This window comes from Aulonocara sp. 'chitande type north' Nkhata Bay, linkage group LG4 (assembly GCF_057382095.1).
Source record: "Aulonocara sp. 'chitande type north' Nkhata Bay isolate Kocher_YH1m ecotype deep benthic linkage group LG4, A_spYH_male_GT1.1, whole genome shotgun sequence".
NCBI lineage: Eukaryota > Metazoa > Chordata > Actinopteri > Cichliformes > Cichlidae > Aulonocara > Aulonocara sp. 'chitande type north' Nkhata Bay.
This window is the reverse complement of record NC_141347.1, coordinates 13066293-13086881: the sequence shown is the minus strand read 5'-3', so window position 1 is coordinate 13086881 and position 20589 is coordinate 13066293. Positions and strand designations below refer to the sequence as shown.

The 20589-nt window shown below is 43.9% G+C and overlaps 2 protein-coding genes across 3 annotated transcripts; both read left to right on the top strand.

Annotated features, from left to right (window-relative positions):
• The first annotated feature begins 77 nt into the window (after positions 1-77).
• Positions 78-3479, top strand: LOC147332114 (uncharacterized). Of its 2 annotated transcripts, none has more exons than XM_086288519.1 (2): positions 78-457; positions 938-3479. In XM_086288519.1, the coding sequence occupies exons 1-2, from the start codon at positions 436-438 to the stop codon at positions 2824-2826; spliced, it is 1911 nt and encodes a 636-aa protein (XP_086144645.1). In that variant the 5' UTR covers positions 78-435; the 3' UTR covers positions 2827-3479. The 2 variants fall into 2 exon arrangements, with proteins under 2 accessions (XP_086144645.1, XP_086144644.1); XM_086288518.1 differs by having other exon boundaries at positions 79-457; positions 935-3479.
• Positions 3480-4687: 1208 nt separating this feature from the next.
• On the top strand, positions 4688-20277 carry srebf2 (sterol regulatory element binding transcription factor 2). The gene is made up of 20 exons (XM_086288517.1): positions 4688-5027; positions 9054-9439; positions 9639-9831; positions 9916-10076; positions 10268-10420; positions 10517-10792; positions 10895-11009; positions 11093-11244; positions 11771-11972; positions 12143-12318; positions 12627-12876; positions 12985-13154; positions 13241-13412; positions 13562-13679; positions 13831-13940; positions 14375-14507; positions 15114-15285; positions 15847-16023; positions 17387-17498; positions 17601-20277. Exons 1-20 carry the CDS (start codon positions 4937-4939, stop codon positions 17816-17818), a joined length of 3537 nt encoding a protein of 1178 aa, XP_086144643.1. The 5' UTR covers positions 4688-4936; the 3' UTR covers positions 17819-20277.
• Positions 20278-20589: the final 312 nt, after the last annotated feature.

Below are 20589 nucleotides of genomic sequence, written 5' to 3'. Positions count from 1 at the left end.
AACACAAACTCTATACAAAGATTCAGGGCTTTATATGTGACAACTCTACACTTTGGCGTTTACTCAATTTGTATAATAGCAAACAAAAGGTTACCGGTTCGAGCCCGGGAAGACACACAAACCTCTTGCTATTGTGTCAGGATGGAGGTAAAAAAAAAAAAAAAAAAGAAGAAGAAGAAAGTAATCTTCCAAATCAAGCGTGAACATGAGAGCGGCTGAAAGCAACCCCCTCTGTGCTCCACAGACCTGCTACATTTGTTTTTGTCGAGCAGATGAACCGACAGAGGGCAGGAAACCATCAAAGACACAAAGTCCAGTGTTTGCATTTCATATGCGGGCAGAACAGTTTGACTTCAGCCCGTCTGTGGCCGCATGTAGAGGATGAAGGGGAAGCTGGCATGCAGAGAAGAAACGGCCTTTTAGTCTCTCTGCGAAATGTTTCATCATTTGTACTGTGGTAAGATCACTCTTTGATGTTTCTGTCAAAGTTAGCGACTTGCTAACGAAAGCTAAGCTAAAGCTGTTAACGTGCTAAGGCTGAATTATTAGCAGGCAGTCTAATTAACGAGATTAAAGCGTGAGCTCTTCATTCGACATTTGATTTTTAGTTTCAGGGTATGTTGTCACTGGGTGGTGTTAAAGTTAGACATTTAATGTAACCACCTAGTGGATGTTGCTAGCTTCGCGTCCCTCTTGCCTGTAGCTAGCCTATTGCTGTTTTGTTTATGTGCAAGAAGCTTCCTGATGCTCTCACTTGACAAAGCTCATTACATTGCTGTTATCTTTCCCAACGACACAAAGTGGAGATAATACAAGCCTTGGTTGCTGTCTGCTTTTCCATTGGTCATTACATTTGCAGTGAACATTTCAAAAAAACATTTACAGTAGTCTGAGCGTTAACGCCAAACGTTTTCTGCTCCTAATGTTCTGTTAGAAGACGAGGAGGGGAACAAGGAACCAGTACACATGGAGGGTGAGAAGGAAGGAGTCGACTCTGAGACCATGTGTAGCGAAGACCTCAGACTGGTCCTTGTTGGAAAGACCGGATCTGGCAAGAGTGCATCTGGGAACACCATCCTGGGCCGCAGGCAGTTCCTGTCACAGGTCAGCGCCAGCTCTGTCACTCAGATTTGCGAGATGGGAAACACTGAGCTCGCTGAAGAAGATGGCCGGGCCGTCCCACAGAGGAGAGTGAGGCGAATCATGGTTGTTGACATGCCAGGCTTTGGAGACACTCACCTCAGTGTGGAGCAGATTCACGCAGAGATTGCCAAATGCGTGTCTCTCTCTGCCCCTGGCCCCCACGCTTTCCTCCTTGTAGTGCCAATAGGACGATACACAGACAACGAGAACCAGGCTGTTTGTGAGCTGGCCAAGATATTTGGGGAGGATGCTGTATTTCACCATACAGTGGTTCTTTTTACAAGGGGGGATGACCTAGAGGGAATGGGGATAGAAGAATATCTGAACATGACTGCACCTCCTGGGCTGAGGGCTCTGATAGACAAGTGTGGGGGTAGGTACCATGTGCTCAACAACAAAGACCCCAGTAACACAGCACAGGTTAAAGAGCTCTTGGTGAAGGTAGACAGTATGGTGAGGCAGAGTAACGGAGGGTTTTATACTAACATTATGTTTTTAGAGGCAGAGGCTGCAATCAGGGAGGAGCAGAATAGGATTTTGCGAGAGCGAGGGCAAGCAGATGGTGAAGACCAAGAAGGAAGTAACTGCAGAACTGAAGAGGGAGCTAAACTTGCAAAAAGAAGGAAATGTGTTTTAGAGTCTGACATAGCAGGAAGCAGCGAGAGAGGATTACAAGAGCTCCAGAGGAAAGGGGTAGAAAGAGGAAGTGAAGATGATCTTAGGGTGGAGAGATGGGCAAAGGAGAGCAGAAGCAGTCCTTTCAGCCTGCTGAGAGACCAGATCAGAGGCCGACATTGGGGCCATGGCAGAGCTGTCAGCCGGCGGCCATCTGTTCGGTCGTCACTAATTCGTTTCAGGAGGGAAGCCGCGCTCTCTCCCATGGTGCTGGAGAGAGTTAAGGTCCTGGTGGCTGCTGGAGCCACTGGCATGGCAGTTGGGGCAGTTTTTGGAGCGGCTGCCCCTTTGGCAGCCGCAGCTGGGGCATCTCTTGTTGGGAACTCGGTTGGTTTTGCTGCAGCTCAGTTAGCTGGGATGTCTGTGGCGGGAGGCTCAGGTGTGGGGAACGCCGTGGGCGCCATAGTGGCAGCAGCCTCGGGGAAAACTGCAGTGGCTCTAGGCGCAGCAACAGGTGGCGTTCTGGGTAGTTCTGTTGGAGTCATTGCTAGCGCTGAGGCTTCCAGTCCTGCAGAAGGTGCTTTAGATACCCTCAGCCAGGTTAGTATCATAGGGGCCACTGCAGTCGGGGTGGCGGCCGGTGTGGGATGCACCATGGCAGGTGGGGCTGCTTTAGGAGCAGCTCTGGAGGGAGCAGCTGCCCTCGGTGGAGCTGAAACTGCAGCAGCAGCAGGAGTAGCTCAGGGTAGTTTAGTGTCAGGAGCCACTGGGACTCCTCAGTGTGCTGCCGCCTTAGCTCAGGAAGTGGCCGCTGGTGCTGTGTGTGGGGTAACAGGGCCCAGTGTGGCAACAGCAGCCAGCAGGGTTGCATCAGACCCGTGGGGCACCATGTCGACAACAGCGCGCATCCTGAGCGCGGTGGCCGAAATCGGCAAAGCTGCAGCCGGCATCGCCCTCGCTGGTGGTCTGGTGGTGAAAGTGGTGAAGGAAAAAGTGAGAAGCGGCACAGGAACGACGGAGGCTTCCTACTCAGAGAAGAAGTCTTATGAATTCTACTGGAACAAATAAATACAGGCTGAGCGTAGAGTCCAAATCCAGGATGTAAGAGATTTATTTTTCCACCTTCACAAGTAAACACCACACAACACAGTAGCTTACTGCAGTGAGGGATATTTTTACATGGATGTAAATGATTAAAGATGCACTGCTAGCAACAACATCTGTGTAATAAAGTTGTATGCGGTATTAATATGAAACCACTTTTTGAAAGAAAAGGTAGAAATTTCTTATTCTAAATGTTGGTTCAAGCCGAGGCTGAATAATCCATGACATTTGCACTTGTGTGGGACGACTGAAAGACATATTAGATGGGTGTTGATTCTGTTGTTTCTTATTTTTAAACATGTTCATTTCATTGCTGGTTGGTATTAAAACACACTTTAGTCCTTGAGCACACATCATACTTAAAAAAATAAATAAATACAGTGAGTATTATAAACAGAAAAAAGTCATCTTAAGCACCTCATCAGTTTCCATAATGAATGATATGCAACGATTGGCTGGGTTTATTGTCACGTAATATGTAAACCGGGAGAGTTATCCAGTTATGTATTAACACAGGTTAATACAGGCAACACATCTGCTGGAAATGAGTCAGCAGTTCACTGATGTGTTCATGTTTTTGCTGTGAAATAAAAAAAATACAAATATTGTTGCAAGAACTAACGTTTTTGGCCTTCTTTTTTCCTTTTGTTGTGGTATTATATTTGTGTTATCTTTTTATAATGCCATATGTGTGGAGTTGATTTATTGGTTAAAAAGTACAACTATGGTTCTCCATTTGAAGAATTCTGCAAACACATTAGGTAAAAATGTGATGGTGCTTAGAATTAAGATCTGTGCCATTTTAAATGTGTAGATTTGATGACTTTGTTAGGTACACTAATACCTGGTTGGACGTCCTTTTGCCTTCAGAGCTGACTTAATTTTTCCTGGCATGGATTCAACAACAATGTCCCAAAGATGCTCTGTTGGACTGACGTCTTGTGACGGTGGTGGCCATTTGAGTACAATGAACTCATGTTCAAGAAACCAGTTTGAGATGATGTCAGCTTTATGGTTGTGTTATCCTGCTGATGGTTCCTGTGAACCATCAGAAGAAAGGTACACTGTAGTTATAACTGGATGGGCATGATCAGCAACAATACTCAGGTGGTGCGATGGTAAGTTGGTACTAAGGGGACAGAATCCCTGTAGATCAGCAGTTGCTAAAACACACAGTGCAGCCCATCTGCCACCAACACCTATGCCAATAAACTTAAAGCAACTTAAACTCCCATATTTCTCCGTGTTTCTGATGCTCAGTTTGAACTTTGGCAGGTCATTTCGACCTTATCTACATGCCTAAATGTGATTGATTACCTACCTAATAGAGTCGATGAGTAGCTCAACTGTAGTTCTTTCATTTTTATTAACACAATATCATACAATTTTTATGCTTAAAAAGTAAAATTTGGAGTATATGCCATTAACCCTTTTTTTCCTATAACACAACTTGTAATCTTTAAAGCTTTAAAATGTAAACAATAAATACGATAGTATTAATCTGTACGCTGGAAAACATGCTTATCACGTTAGCTGTGGCAAAATAGAAGAAACGAGTGAAACTGTGTGTTTGGCGAATGACGGCAGAATGACTGTGTGGGTTTATCGCCGTCATCTTTTCCAAGGAGCTGCATTTGTCCACCGAGGTCGAGTGCTTTTCGTGAAGGTAGGGGGAGCGGTTTATTCAAATGACACCCAAGCTTCTGATAGTTGACGTACTATCAGACCACGGCGAATACGGGCCTGTCATTGGACGATGATGACTGGTCTCATGACAAGAACGAATTGGTCTCAGCCAATCAGATCCCGCTATGGGCCACGGAGTCTGTTTGTGAATGACGTAATGAGCGTGAAACAAGATGGCGTCGCCTCAAACATAAATTGATGCCAATGAGTTTATCGGTGTAGAAGTGCTCCTCTCTTGGGGCTTCTGTTGTTTTGGGGTTGAGAGGACATATTCCGCGGTCAGTTAGCTGTGTGGTAGGCGTTGCCGAACGCCCACGGAGGAGCTCGTGGACCTTGTTTGTTTTGTCCCTCCGTTGACAACCGGAGAGGAGAGCTGCTGACAGATAGGATGGACAGCGGGGAATATATCTCCACCATGGAGAACATGGACACGACTTTAGCGGAATTAGGGGACGAATTCACCTTGGGAGACATTGACGGTGAGTGTCCGTGTCACCGTTAAAAAAAATAGGAAGGTTAAGCTGTGTTTCACGAGTGTTGGCCTGTTTCCGTTTAGCCCGACAGCTGTTCTTCCTGCCGAGCGGAAGGAGATGAGCAGCTCTGGCTCTTAATTCTTGCGACAATGTTTAAGTATTCAAGATACCACTCAGGAAAATAGAGACCACTTATATTTAGTAGTCCTCGAATGCTCTGTTATTTTGGCATTATCGTTGTCTATTTTCTTTATTTGTTTCTCTAATACCCCCCACCCCCCAAAAACAACAACAAACAAAAAACCCAAAACAAACAAACAATGAACATAAACTAAAAGATGAAGAAGTGATACTGTTGTGTTGTCTTGACTCCTCCATAAGAAGTGTCAGTTACTTTCTGACCTTCTTGTTTTTGAAGAAAGCTTTAACTCCTACTTGAGCATCTTTTTGCTTCTGCAGACCTAATTGAGCATCATCTGTGGGACAACATCTCTGTCAAAAATAAGTAAATAAATAAATAAAACAGATAGCCTTTTGCACTCTGTGGGCCTGTATCCTGTGAACAAACAGCATCCTTGTTCCAACTTCCCTGTTATCAAAACATGTTTCACCCTTTGGCACACAGTGAAAGGATGGGGGCTTTTGGTGTGAGGCTGGCCAACGCAGAGTCACCAGCTTTTTATTAGGGTGGAATTTTACTGAATGCTAACCCACCAGACCGGATTGATACACTGGTGAATTTGTGTGTGTGTGTGTGTGTGTGTGTGTGTGTGTGTGTGTGTGTGTGTGTGTGTGTGTGTGTGTGTGTGTGAGACGCACAGTATGGGATGAATTGGTTGTGTTAAGTTTAAATTACTCATCAGCATACAACCAAAGTGCTCTAACTGAGATCATGCAAAGCCTAATAAAGATTACTATGCATGGGTTTGAAAACCTACCTGCCTGTGGCATCTGGTGTTAATTCTCTCTCGTGAACAGCCCAGTCACAGCTATTTAATCTCACTTAATCACTGTGTCAAAAGAAGAATGTGCAGATTGTGTGAAAGTCAAATGACTGTTGAGGTTTGACTGATCCTAACTTGACTTTTGCTTCACTCAGTGCATTTTGCCTGCAGCTGTGTGGGGGGGAAAATGCAGGTTTCCCATGAGGAAAAGCATTTAACTGCTGCAAATTCAGATTAGTCACAAGCTTTTCTTTTGTGCATTTGACTCTGTATTAATGTTGAACATTCTTGCTTTTCCAATTATTCACTTAACAACTGCTGCTCTGCTTATGTAACTTATTTTCTTTGCTCTCAGCAGCCCACAAAATTGTCCCCCACTGCACCCTCACCCTCGCCCTACACCCCCATTTAATGGATTTACCCTTTGTGTCGGAGTCTCGGTCTGGAGCTCCATGGGCTCAGAGGTGCTTTGTTCTGTCAGCCACTGTAACCCCCTCCCCTCGAGGTGTTGAAGTGTGCGAGTGCCTTACTGTAAGTGTAAATTCGACTGGATGGTTGGTAGAAACGGTTCTGAGAGGAAGCCCATTTAGTGTTCCTGTGATGTTATTTGAAATCCCGTCCTGCACTCCTCTGGGCTCACTTTTCAAAGAAAGCATCACAGTGTTTCCCTTTTATTGGTTTCGAAAGTGGTCATTACTGTTTCTTTACCTCTCAATGTCATGTCAACACAGGTCACATGCAGACTTCAGTCATGGCTATCAGTGCATGAATTACTGGCCTTGACCTCTCTGCTGCTAGTGTTGGACTGTTGATCTCTTTTTTACAGCTTGAGATTTTGCAGCAGTAGAAATGCAGATATGATATATTATCCAAGATGAGATCTAAACACACATGAGTTCGTTTTAAAGACTTGTTGGATTTCAATTCATGTCTGGAGTCGGCAACCCTTCACACTGATGGGAACGAACGCCTTTTATTGTTTTTGTACGCTGTGCTAAAATGCAGCGAGTGATCAAAGACAAAGCTGACAGGATGTTGGCTTCTTTTCCAAACATATCTGAGAACCTTTTGGTGTTTTAAAAAGTTTGAGTTTTCCTTCTTCGCTTTCCAGCTTCAAGCATCTATTCTTGTACCCCAGTGCTTTTTGTGTTGCGTTTGTTTCAAACATTACACCATTAAAGTAGAAACACAAAATGTCCTGCAGCGATATTGTGCTAAAAAAAAATGTAGAAATCAAATCACCAAAAAAGGAAGTATTAATTTTATTGCAGGCGTAATAGATGCAGAACATGTTTCACTGCAGCGTGATTGATAACTATGTATGTCTTTAAAAAGGTGTTATAGTACTGTATTATACAGTGGCCTTGTATCTTCCTGATGCCTAAAAAAATCACTCAATGCAGGAAACAATCACTCATTTTGAGGCTGCAAAGTAGTGACTGTAGTTAAATTTAACATGTGGCTTGCAGGGCTTCTCGGGTGTATTGATATGTGGTGTCTAAGGGTTGTGCGCTTAGTGATTTAACACTTACACTTGACAAAAAGTTCTTTGTCTTTTGTATTGTCTGATTTCTCCGCCTCACATTAAGACAAAGTTCAAGGTTACAGGCTCAGCTTATTGACGCTGCGCTGACCCTGGGAGCTAAGGGCATAGGCACAATCAATCACATAGGCAGACAAGCTTCAACCACATGGGATACTATATGTCAAAAGTGTTTTCAGTTGTCGTTGTCTTTTTTGAAAGGGGATTCCTTTTAGAAACGTTAACCTTCAAATTACTAAAGTAAATAATACTTAGCAAAACAATCATTTGGACCAACACAGTTGTTCCAAAAGAGTCAATAGTACCATCAGATTTGTTCCACCATACAGTAACATCTGGAAGTATCTTACTGGCAGCTATTTCATTTTCCAGCATCCAGACAGTGGTCCCAAACACACTGCCAACCCAGTAAAAGCATGCCTGGATAGAAAAACACACATTGGAGCGCAGTCAGTGATGGATTGGCTTCCCCAGATCCCAGAACCCAACATTATTGAAGCGGCATGGGATCATCCTGACAGAGGACAGCCAACATCCAAACAAGAGCTTTGAATGTCCTTCAAGAAGTCTGGAGAAGTATTTCTGAAGACTACCTAAAGAAATGACATGATAGGTGCCTAAGAGAGATCAGGCTGCCAGTCATACCAAATTTTGACTCTCAGGCTTGTTACAAGTGTACAAAAGCTCACTTTGCCCTAAATACTGTTTAGTTTTGATAAATAGCTGCACATATTACCCATTTTTATAGCAAAATATAAAGAAATGAGTGGTGGTTCAAGACTTTGGCACAATACTGCATTTGGCAAGAATGTGCTGGGAACATATTGAAAGAGGCTGTGATATGATTATGTAAGTGTATTGATATTTTGTCTCAACACTATTTCTATCAGAGATGTTTTTCAAACTAAATTTCCAAAAATGCTTAATATTTTACCCTATACTTAAACCTCATATACAAAAATAATTCCCAAAAATAATCAAGACATTAAGTTGATCATTGTTTCCTAATAAAACCTCTCCTCACGAAGAGGCAGTTTGTTTTAGATTCAGTACGATGGGTCTAATGAACTGGCAACTGAGTGCATATTGTCATGTTGCCAAACCACGAGCACCAGCATACACAATGTCGGTGGGTGGGTGAGTGAGTGAGTGAGTGGGGGGCATGTATCTGTCTATCACACCTTTCAGAGCTGCTCGATTCTTCATCTAAATGTTCTTTACTCTATATGCCTATCTCTTTTGTGGCATCAATTGAGATTACATCAAACCTCTTCAAGGCCTTCTGTTTGAAGGTTTCTTTATACTGATTTATGACCAGAACAGTAGCTGTGCTTGTGTGGATATCTGTCAATTCAAGGTCAGGTCTTGAAGATTCTATTCATATCTTTGCAATAAATAGTGTTCATATCTTTGGCTGATCTACACTGGAGCAACCTCAATATTCTGCACGAGGCCTCACTTACAGAGGAGACTTGCAGAGATGTTCAGATACACCTCAGATGATGTTTTTGACTTCTTGTCTGTTTACTTTCTCCCTATTTTCAGAGATGCTGCAGTTTGTCAGCAATCAGGTGGGAGACTTCCCAGACTTGTTCGAGGATCAGATGAACTCAGCAGGCTCTCTACAGGGTGGTGGAGTCACCTCCACCCCTCGGCCTCAACCTCAAATTGCTCAGACTCCCCAGACACCGCAGCCCTCAACCAATGCTGCCTACCAGAGCTCCAACGCTTGCTTCACCTCCTCCCAGACACTGTCCCCACATTCAGTACTCCTCACCCCTCCCCTCACTCCCGCACAAACCCCCTCCCCCCCAACCAACGCTTCAGTGCAGCAACAGGTGACCCGCAGCCCTCCACTCCTTCAGCCAAGGCCTCAGATGGTCCAACCCATCCAGCCTCAACCCCAACAGGCAGCCCAGACAACCATCCAGGTACAGATTTACCTGACGCTTTCTCACACGCTACTCATACAGTCCTATTAGGAGTGGAGAAAGCTGTAGTCTGACTGTTACAGTGATGGGCTAGTGCTGTAGTGGTGCTTCTGCTGACGTAAAACATTTTCAGACTGCTTAAAAACTGTAACAGATAAACAAAGACAACAAAAATCTGTTTTTCTGTTTTTGAATGTAGATGCACACCCAGGGCATCCCCATGCAGACTCAAAGCTTTCCAGTTCACACCCTGGTTCAGACCCACAGCCAAACACCCATGCCCATACAGACACAAGCAGCCCAGACGGTGATGATTGCCTCCAATGGCGGACAGTCCCGCTTCATTCAGAACCCTGTCATTTGCCAGCAGAGCCCTGCTCCTGGCTTCCAAGGTGAGTACAGAGCAGGGAATGCAATTTAATTTGGCTTTTCATTTTTCCTAAATATCTTTTTTGTTTTCTCTCTCGTCACTCCAGTCCTCCAGCCACAAATGCAAAGCATCATGACGTCACCTCAGCTTCAGCCAGTGGCCATTCAGCACCAGCGTGTTCTGACCCCAACAGGTCAAACCATCCAGACCATCTCCACAGCGCCCACTGCAGTCCACACTGTGCAACAGCAGGTGCAACAAGTACCTGTAAGTAATCCTCAGTTGTTAGCAGGATTGGATGAGTAAACAAAGTTTCTGCTATCAGAATATTTCACCAAAGCTTACCTAAATAATTTTACCCCAAGTTACTGCAAACATAACCCCTAACATAATATTTAGTTTCACAGTGATAATCAAGCAAACATGAAAACGTTCAATTTATGGTTGTCTTCACTCAGGTTTTGGTCCAGCAGCCTCAGATTCTTAAGACGGACTCACTGGTTCTCACAACTCTCAAACCAGATGGGACACAGGTGCTGTCTACCATGCAGAGTCCTGCAGGCATCACCACCCTGACCACACCCATCCAAAACACAGCTCTGCAAGTCCCGGTATGCACTGTGCATGATTCAACACTGCTATTTACATGCAAACAAAGGTTATGATTAAGACTAAAAACTGTTTTTGTGTATGTTTTCGTTCGCCAGACACTTATGAGCAGCAACATCCTGACCACTGTCCCTGTTATGATGGGAGGAGGAGATAAGCTGCCAATCAAACAGATACAACCAGGCTCTTGTCAAAGCACAGCTAGGCCAAGCATGGATCAGTGCCAGGTGACAGCGGGAGGAGTCGGGCCAGGAGGGGTAGTGAAGGAGGGCGAGAGGAGGACAACTCACAACATCATTGAGAAGAGGTATAGATCCTCGATCAACGACAAGATCATCGAGCTCAGAGATCTGGTCATGGGCAGTGATGCGAAGGTTAATATTTTTATTGTCTCCTTTAAAATAAATAGATAAATTACTAAGTCTGGGTAATATCATATGCTTTCAGCATTTTAAATTCCATGTATTTCTTCCTAGATGCATAAGTCAGGAGTGCTTAGGAAGGCCATTGACTACATAAAGCACTTGCAACAGGTTAATCACAAACTACGCCAGGAGAACCTGGCCCTTAAGATGGGCAACCAGAAGAACAGTAAGTCTTCACTTTACTTAAAGCTGCGAGCGGATCAGAAGTCACAGCAGGTCCAATGCATTGACACTTTCTCTCAATCCCAGAGCCCGTGACGCTGTCTGAAGATGTGGAGCTCAAAGAGGAAGTAGTGCTGATGTCACCACCGGCCTCAGATTCTGGTTCTGGTTCCCCTCACCAGTTCTCTCCTTACTGTGTTGATTCAGAACCAGGGAGCCCTTTATTGGATCATGAACAGGTGAGGACAGGACACACACACACACACACAGTATGGTTGTGGCTCAGTGGCTTAGCAGACTGCAGTGTTTTAGTGTCAGCAAACTGATTAGCTCAGTGTGTTTATGTAGGTCAAAGGAAGGACAGTGGCAGTTTTAAAAGACTTCCTATTCTTAGCTTCAAAGTGCCTCTTTGAAGATTAGAATGAGATTTTTTTATTTTTTGGTTCTTCATACCTGAGGCGGTTGTAGTTCTTTCTGTCGACAAAAGCTTTATTGCACATTACTCCCACTCGCTTTGCTTCACAGTAAAAGCTTTTAGCCGGTGAACGCCCATAAGCTAACACATTTTTTTGAAAATTTTTCCGAGACAGCTGATTTCTTGTTTGATAAAATTTGATTTACGTTGATGTTTTAAAAGGTTTCTTTTTCCGCTTGCTTCACTAGATGTTTTTTGGGCAAAGCAAGGGTTTGTGATTATAAATCGACTTTAAAGTATTATTTATCGTCCCTGTGAACCTGTTCTTCGTCTCTCTTACTGTGTCTTAGATAAAAAGCGAGCCGGACTCTCCCTCGGTTGGTGTGATGGATCGCTCTCGGCTGCTCCTCTGCGCCTTGACTTTCTTCTGCCTTTCCCTGAACCCTCTCCCATCTTTACTGGGATCGGAGACATCGAGCAGCCCCGCCCTTTCCGGAGGCCACGGCCCATCTAGAACGCTTGTCTGGTTTCCAAGTCACACGCAGGAATTTGGTGAGAATTGATGATCTTTAACTTAATTTATCCCAGAAGTTGATGAATTGCTGATTCCTGTTCATACCACCTAGAAAATCCTTTGTTAGAATCTTAAAAATACAGGTTTGTCCATCCTCTCGTAGATTTGACATTGTTTTTGACATGTTTCATTTCTTCACGTCCTCCAGCATCTTGGCTCCGTTGCCTGTTGCCATGGGTGATGGTGTGGGTGCTGAGTGGAGTGGGAGCAGTGTGGGGCTGTGTCAGGGTGCTGTACCTGTGGGAGCCAGTCACACCGCTTCACTCACCAAAATCTGTGTCCTTCTGGAGGCACCGCAAACAAGCAGACCTGCATCTCAACAGAGTGAGTGCAGATCAGATCAGATGGACTTGAGATGTTTTAAACAAACCATTATTCTGATGCTGTTGGATTAATAGAACTTCTTAGAGTTGGATGTACCCTAAGATTTGTTTTTCTTTCTATTACAGAGCACTTTGCAGATTTGTGCTTTAATTCTCACTGTTTTTGATGTCTCAGTTGAGCCAGGTTCCTCTGCACATGGTTTTACTTTTAGCATCTTTCAGAGCTAAGCCACAACCTTCTCGGTTTTTCTCTTCCGTCAGTCTACGCTGACTACTTTACCATTTCTCATGTGATTCTCTCTCCTACAGGGAGATTACACAGCAGCAGTGGCCAGTTTAGAGACTTGCCTCTCTGTTTTGACGAGAGCTCTTCCCTCAACCAAGCTGGACCTCGTCTGCTCACTCTCCTGGAACGTGATTCGCTACTGCTTGCATCGCCCAACTCCTCTGGGCTGGCTTGTCCACCAGGTCGGAGGGAAGCACGAAGGGGAGGAGGCGAGGACCAGCGCGAGGGACGCGGCACTTGTGTACCACCAGCTCAGCCAGTTGCAACTCACGGGTAAGCGTTTAGGATGCACAGACAGGAATCCAGCAGATGGTTTTGTACTTTTCACACGTGTTGACATGATGAGAAGATACATTATCTGCTTCCTCTTTGTCTCTACAGGAAAGCTGCCTCAGCGTAGCAGCCTGTGGGCTCTGTCGCTCTCTCTAAGCGCTGTGAACCTCAGCGTGAGCGCCCAAGGCAAGATGGCCCCCACACAGCTCGCCCAGATTTATGTCACTGCCGCAATAGCCTTGCGCACTGCGCTGGGCCACCATCTCTCCTGTCTCCCTGTAAGTGTGTCACCTTTGAAATCATCACTGTTGATGTTTGGCTTCGCTCGCACTTTATCATGTTTTGAACCTCGTCTGTCTCTCAGGGTTACCTGCTGGGCTGTGCTGAGAGTGTGGCCAACCAATCAGAAACCAAGACAATCCCCGACTGCCTGCGCTGGCTCTTCACTCCACTTGGGAGGCAGTTCTTCCTGAGCTGTGATTGGTCAGTGAAGTCAGAAAACGGCGATGGGGTGTACACTTCTCAGAGAGACCCAGGTATGTTGTAAATGTTGGGGCTGCTCCTTAAGTTTCCTCTAATTTACTTCTTCGAATTCAAAATAAAATAATCCAGTTAACTTCTTTCAAAAGTTAATCGTGAGTGATATTCCTGTTCTCTCTGCTTTCCTGTTGATCTTTCCTCCCAGCTGACCCCATTGCCCAGCTGCACCGCTCTTTCTGCAGGAAGCTTTTGGAGAGAGCCGTTCACACCCTCATCCAGCCGCAGAGCGACTCTGAAGCAGAAAAACGCAAGAACGAGTCTGGGTAAGGCCTGAATAGCAGCAGCAACGCACTACCGAGAAACTCAGACACTTTAATGTTTATAGATTATGTTTTGTTTTGTTTTTTTCCACAGCTTGGTGTGAATTTTAGATTTAGATTTGCTTTTAGCTTATCTTTTCTTCTACCCTTTCAGAGAGTTTTCCAGCGCCCTGGAGTTCCTGCAGCTGTTGAACAGCTGCACAGAGGACTCTCCTTCCCCACCTCCCCCTTTCTCGACTCCTCCCAGTCACAGCACTATTCCAGGTATGATTGATATGAAGAAGAACCGTGACAGTTTAATAAGAATCGTGAACAGATCTTTGCGTGGGGGGGGGAACGTTTTCTTCTGTGATAACTAAGCAGATAGCAATCTGAATTATTACTGTCAGCCTGAATGGATTTACTTTCCTCTAGCAGCACACTGATAGTCAGTCACTAGTCGCTTTCCACATGAATGTTTTGTGGTATTATCACAGCTTACAGTCATCTACAAATGAATGCAGTGGATAAGAACACAGTGACAATCTGGTTGCTGCCCTACAAAAAAAAAGTGTTTTACAGTCATGCATGCAGCTTTTGATAACAGCAGGAAAGCTACAACGCCAAAAGGTTGACCAACCTGTTTGAGCTACATTTTCTTTATGCATAATTTTTCTTCTTTTATGTACTTTTTTTTTTTTTTTTTCCCCCTCTTCCAGTGGGGGACCCAGTGAGTCGCTGGTGGGCTGTGGTCCTGAAGGCTGCAGTGTACTGGCTGCAGGGCGATGATGTCGCAGTGAAGTCACTTTTGGCAGAAGCTGAGCGAATGCCGAGAGCTCTGCACATTCTTGAGTAAGTGCACTGAAATATATTGTACCTTAATGGGAGTGGTCTATTCCAGGATGTCCAGCAACAGAGGTCACGGAATGGTCAGAGTATGAAAATTGACCGACTGACATGTTACACAGCATTTAGCCAATATCAAGGCAAATTAAAACTGTCCTGCAGACATTTGGCGGTATCTGTTTATCTGCTTGGCTGTGTTTTAATTAAATCAGAAACATGCAGCACATACAGGTGTATATTCTATATTCAGCACTGTGTTTGCAGTCTTCAAAAATGGCAATAAAGCTGACTCAATTAAGATGTTATGACTGAACAGTCATAAGCCAACAGAGAAATCAGTTTTTTGCACTTTGCTATTTATTCTTTGTGCACCTTCGCACCTCCAGTAAACATGTTCGAGTTAATTTCTTCTCCTGTTATTGCATTTTAAGCCCTGGATCGGCCCCATCCGCTTTAATCTTGTGCAGATTTGATGATTAAAAATCTGATTCACAGTTGGTGGTTCTACAAACTGCTTATAGGTGCCGATTTTTCTAAAATAATTGTATCCAAAGTGGGAGGGGGGGAAAAAACAAAGCACAATAACCTGATAAATGTCCCTCTCTATTCCAGCCATCCTCTGCCCAAGGCTGTGCTGCTTCTCTGCAAGGCTGTACAGATGAGCCTGTCCCCTCTGAAGGGAGAAGGGGCAATAGCCTGCCTTTCTTACTGTGACAGAGGCAGCAGCTACCTGTGCTCCAGCATCTCAGTGGCGCTCGCCCAGTCTGGGAACTGGCTGAACAAGGTAGGGTATCAACAGTTCCTGAAAGATGTACCAAACATGGCCCCTACATTCATACATGCAGTGCATGCAGACATCAAAGAGTCTTCCATATATTACAAGTTACTGTCTCACAGTGCAGCACTAACTGTAGTTAAAGCTTAATCATGCATAAACACTCTCTCTCACACACACACACACACACACACACACACACACACACACACACACACACACACACACACACACACAGAGTTAGGGTCAGGTCAGGCTGTTGTGGGGCTGTGTGTGCGCGCAGTGTGGGTGGCAGGAGGTGGCTGTGGTGCATTGTAGTTGCATTGCATGATCCTGAAGCCGAGTGCAATGTGTCTGCAGTGCAGTACAGAGGCCTCCCTGATCTGCACGCATCCACTACACCCCACCACTTAACACTGAGCAACAATGAATATCTTTTCAGATTTGATCTCTCTGGCATACACGTCGGCTAAGATTTACCGGTAATTGTGGGGTTTGGTTTTTTATGTGCATCTATACCCAACCCAGCTGTGTTTTCATTTTTTTTTTTTTTTTTTTTTCTTCTCCAAGGGGGTTGAGCTACTGGTTTGTGACCTCCTGTTGACTTTGAGGACCAGTTTATGGCAGCGGGGAAGCAGCAGTAATGGAGAACCTGGCCCGGCTCCTGGATCTCAGTTGGCTGGTTTCCAGAGGGACCTCAGCGCACTCAGAAAACTCACACAGTGCTACAGACAGGGACAACACAAGGTCGGGCTTTGGGGAGATTAATTCAGATATGTTAATAATAGTGCTGATAGCTGAAATATGCGAAGGATCATAAAGACAGAACTCTCTATGTTCAGGCCTCAATGAGAGGAAGAAGTGAAAGAGATTCGTCATTCTGAATTTCTTAGGCTGGCAGTTTGGCACCGCAGGAAATGGTTTTTGGCATATTTTATGGGGGGGGGGGGGGTTGTTTTTGTTTTTTTAAATGTAGCTTATTAAATTTCAAAAATATATAATAGAATTTGCAACAGCGATCAGCTTCCAAGTATTCGCAGTAGTGAAACTGTAAATGGCTCCATCCTTCAAGTGAGAAATCACCTCGGTACATTTCTGATACTCATCTTGTTCATTATGAACATAATATATATATTTTAATTTTTTATTATGAATCTCCATCACTTTTACCATTTCCAGAACTTTCATTTCAGTTCACCATATCATCAGTCACACTTCTGAGATTTACTAGAGGAGCCTTAACGGCTCCTCTAGTAAATGTATTTGTTGTTTTTTGAGACTGTTAAGTTTTTCACATTTGGCCTCTTAGATAGCACAGTGGAGGAAATCTGAGGAAAGAAGGTAGACAAAGAGTTAGAAGGGTGTCAAACATAAGGCCCGAGGGCCAGAATAAAACCTTCAAGGACTCCAATCCGGCCCGTTTTGGCTTTGGAAAATGTGAAGGAGGTCATCAATTTTGGACAGTCTTTTTCACAGGTTTTACAAGCTTTCCCTGCTGATAACAATCTCCCCCATTCATTATACAACACAGACAATCAATTATAGAGTTCTGTAATTTTACACTTTCAGTTATTACAATTTAGGTCCAAAAGTCATGCTGACTCTTTATTTCTTTATCATGTAGAAAAACTGAGACACACTTTTGAAATTGCAATACTTTGTCTTTTATTAAGATGTCTCGTTGATTTAATGTGCAGTTAAATTTCTTACAATGACAGAAATTGGCGTTCAGATTAAAGTGTGTTTGATGTAAAATGAGTTTTGCATTGGTGTGGTACTGAAGAGGCTGAAGAAAGACAAATCGTGAAGTTTTTAAAGGCCTGCTGTCAATCTTGAAAATCTAAACCTCCACTTTTTAGTTTAATTAATATTTAATTTAGTTGAATTGTAAATGTTATGCATACAGAGCTGTTTCAAAGAGTTCATGGCCAAAAACAAACATGAATACAGAGTGTTGGGGAATAGTTGTAGTAAAGCAGAGGAACTGGTTGGTAACACGTGCACGGACATTGGTGCCTGCTGAGAGAATTTGAGGGCTGCTCAGATGTGTGTTCAGCCAAGTTGAAATGATAATAAATACCTGATAATGACAGCTGTTTGTGTTATTTAGGTGTTCCTTCATGAGACCACAGTGAGGCTGATGGCTGGAGCCAGTCCCACAAGGACACACCAGCTGCTGGAGCACAACCTCCGACGCAGGACGCACAGCTCCTACACAGCTGGTAGGCAACACCGTCCTAGTGTACGACACGAGACACACCAAGAGAAAAGACATTTATCCAGTTTCTTCTTCTTTTCCCCTCCTCCTCCCTGCCTGCTTTCAGATGGCGAGTGTGTTTTAGGCGAGAGGGAGAGAGCTCACGCCATTCTGCTGGCCTGCCGCCACCTCCCCATGCCCCTGCTAACCCCGCCCGGGCACAGAGCTCGTCTACTGGCTGAGGCCAAGCGAACCCTGGAGCGGGTGGGAGACCGCCGGTCGCTGCAGGACTGTCAGCAGATTCTGCTGCGCCTCAGCGGGGGTACCACCATCGCCGCTTCTTGAACACACACAACAAACAAGGCTTCTCTGTGGTTCTGCTGTCTCACACACACACACACACACACACACACACAGGGACATTAACCAGGCTTCTCCTCCGCCAACATGTAATTTTATAATTGTCAGCTATTCAGAAATATAGACTTTCTGCCACGTGGACACCGTAACACACACAGCTGTTTTTGTTTTTTTGCTGATGGATACAGTGCTGATGGATACAGTGCTGATGGATACAGGGCTGTATCCATCAGCACTGTATCCACACACCTGGCTGAAACGTTTGCGCCTTTGGTGCTTAAGTTTAATTGCAGCACAGTCGCCCCACCTTCTGGTCATTACTGGTACTACGCTGGCTGGCTGCCTCTTTTCAAACAAAAGAAAATCAGGTTTAAAAGGCCCTAGAGGGAAAAGGGACCATTATCTAATAGCTATTTAAATGAATGAATGCAGCAGTGCATTGATTTGCTCTAGGACACCACACCGTACAATCATTACTGGCACCCAGCAATGTGAGTGCTGCAGTAAGAGTAATGTGTCGTTTCATTTGCAAGCTTCATTTAAGGGCTTCACAGAATTTAAGAGTAGACAGCTGAGGTCTGAGCACGGCTGTGCTTTTAGGATAGCCTTGCTTGCTTTAAACCGTACAGTGCTGAGTAGTGTCTCTCCTTATCTACCTCACAACTGTACAGTGCCAGCATTGTACTGTGGAGCAAAAAAAACAGAATTCTGTGACCATTAGAAGTGATTTGTGCTTCAGTCCAGTGCAGCATCATTCCAGTAACACACAGCTGATCTGCTTTCCTTGAACAGCAGGATGCAGCAGAAACAACACTTCAGGGTTTGGTTTGCTGCTGCAGGCATGCTCCACCCCGTCACACATGAAGCAGAGAACAGGGGAACATTTAAATGACAGAGGGAGGCAGCAATGGGGCTACAAGTTTGAAAATGCCTAAATACACACACACACAAGCACGCTGGTGCATTTACATGAGAAATGAATTGCATTCAAACTTATAATGTGATTGTATACAAGTTGTACATAGAAGAAGTAGGTTTGATAGCAAGTTCTTAGTTACAAAGAAAGAGAGCAAAAAAAGGAAGCTGTGTGACTTCACTGACCAATCATCTTCATACTGGAACTCAAGGTGTACCCCACCCCCCAAATCTGTGTCACTTTTTTTGACACGCAGCACAGCGACATCTTTGAGCTGTGATTTCCATCATGAAGAGCAGGGAGGCAGGTGGTGTAGCTTGGTCTGAAAAAGAAGACCAGAGGATAAGAGTTTGGGACATGAACTTTAATGCCCATGGCCCATCTCACCCCCCCACCCCAGTCTTTTTTTAGACTTGGGGAATTCCTGTTGAGCTACTACGCTAAACTGCATTTCATTGTGAGGCTGATTAGTATGTGGGAGTGAGTACAAGCTGTAAATGTCTGGAGAGGATCCTCTGATGCAGAGAGCTCTGAGAACAGTCACCTATGAAAAACTGCTGGAGCCTTTTAGATTGTTTTGTTTGTTTTAAATAAAAAAAAAAAACAAGAAAATATCCCTCGTGTAGAACAGGTATGGTCAGTTTGAATTCACAAGCTGTAAGTGGAGTAGTGACATGTTTTCACTGCAGCAAAGAAAAGCATCGAATTGCAAACAAGTTTGTGCAGAATAACCAATTTCTCTGCTGCGTCGCTATATAAACCACCTTTAAAAGCTACAGGTTTTAATGGGGGGGTGTTTGGTGTTGTCATGCTCTGCAGACTGACAGAACTGATGTTGTACAGATTGCAAGCAAAAAGGCCTCGATGTTATGTAAAAAAAACAAAAAAATTATATTTCATCACGTTGGATTGATGGAGGAGCTTTGTGAAATTGTAGTCCAATTTGCTTTTTATTTGTAATGATGGTCTTATACATGATGCGGGATTTATAATATCATTTTTCCTTTTTCTTATTTAATGGTTCTGTAATATTAATATAAATGCTTCTGGAGATGGGAGCAGTTTTGCAGTTATGTTATTGTTTTGTATGAGCAGCGTAAGGTCGGGAGCCGAGGAAATCTGTTTTATTAAAGAATCCTTTCATTTAAACTTTTTAGCTTGGTATGGTAAATTTGATCACTTTCTATGTTTTTTGTTTGTTTTTCTTTGGCGCACATTGTAATGTCTTGATTTTAGAATACGGGCAAACACACTAGAATACAATTAGAGGTTTCCAGTACCCTGTCTTCCAGGTCAACTCAAGCTGTAATCTAAGGAGTACTGAAAGTGTTGCTATCAGTTTAGATTAGGCTTCCCTGACTGGTAAACTACACAAAGAAGAAATTTATGTTCAACAACATCTGCGAGCTGGAGTGTTTGTTTGTTTTTATTTTGTTTCTTTTGTCTTTTTTCCCTTGAGGTGTTTTTATGGTCTGAATTTATCTGTTCATTTGAATGTTTTCTAATAAAATGACACATGAAAGTGTGAGAGTGACTGGTCTCTACTAAATGCTGTATGTTACTCAGTGGTTGTCGATGAGTTTTCTCCTTCAAATGAAACACTTGTGCACTTTTTACAGAGATGAGACGTTTCTGGTTGCACAGTAAGCCCCTACAGTAGGAGGAGAGGGAAAGGAGCCATGCAATTATGATTCGAAGTTATGAGTGCTCAAAATGCTGGAGGAAAAAAAATAAGTAAACTTAAAATGCACCAGATTTGGACACAGTGTTATGTGCTTTGATAATATTCACAATATGAAGGTAAAAGGTTTCCTTGATTTCTTTTTCTTTTTTTCAGTAA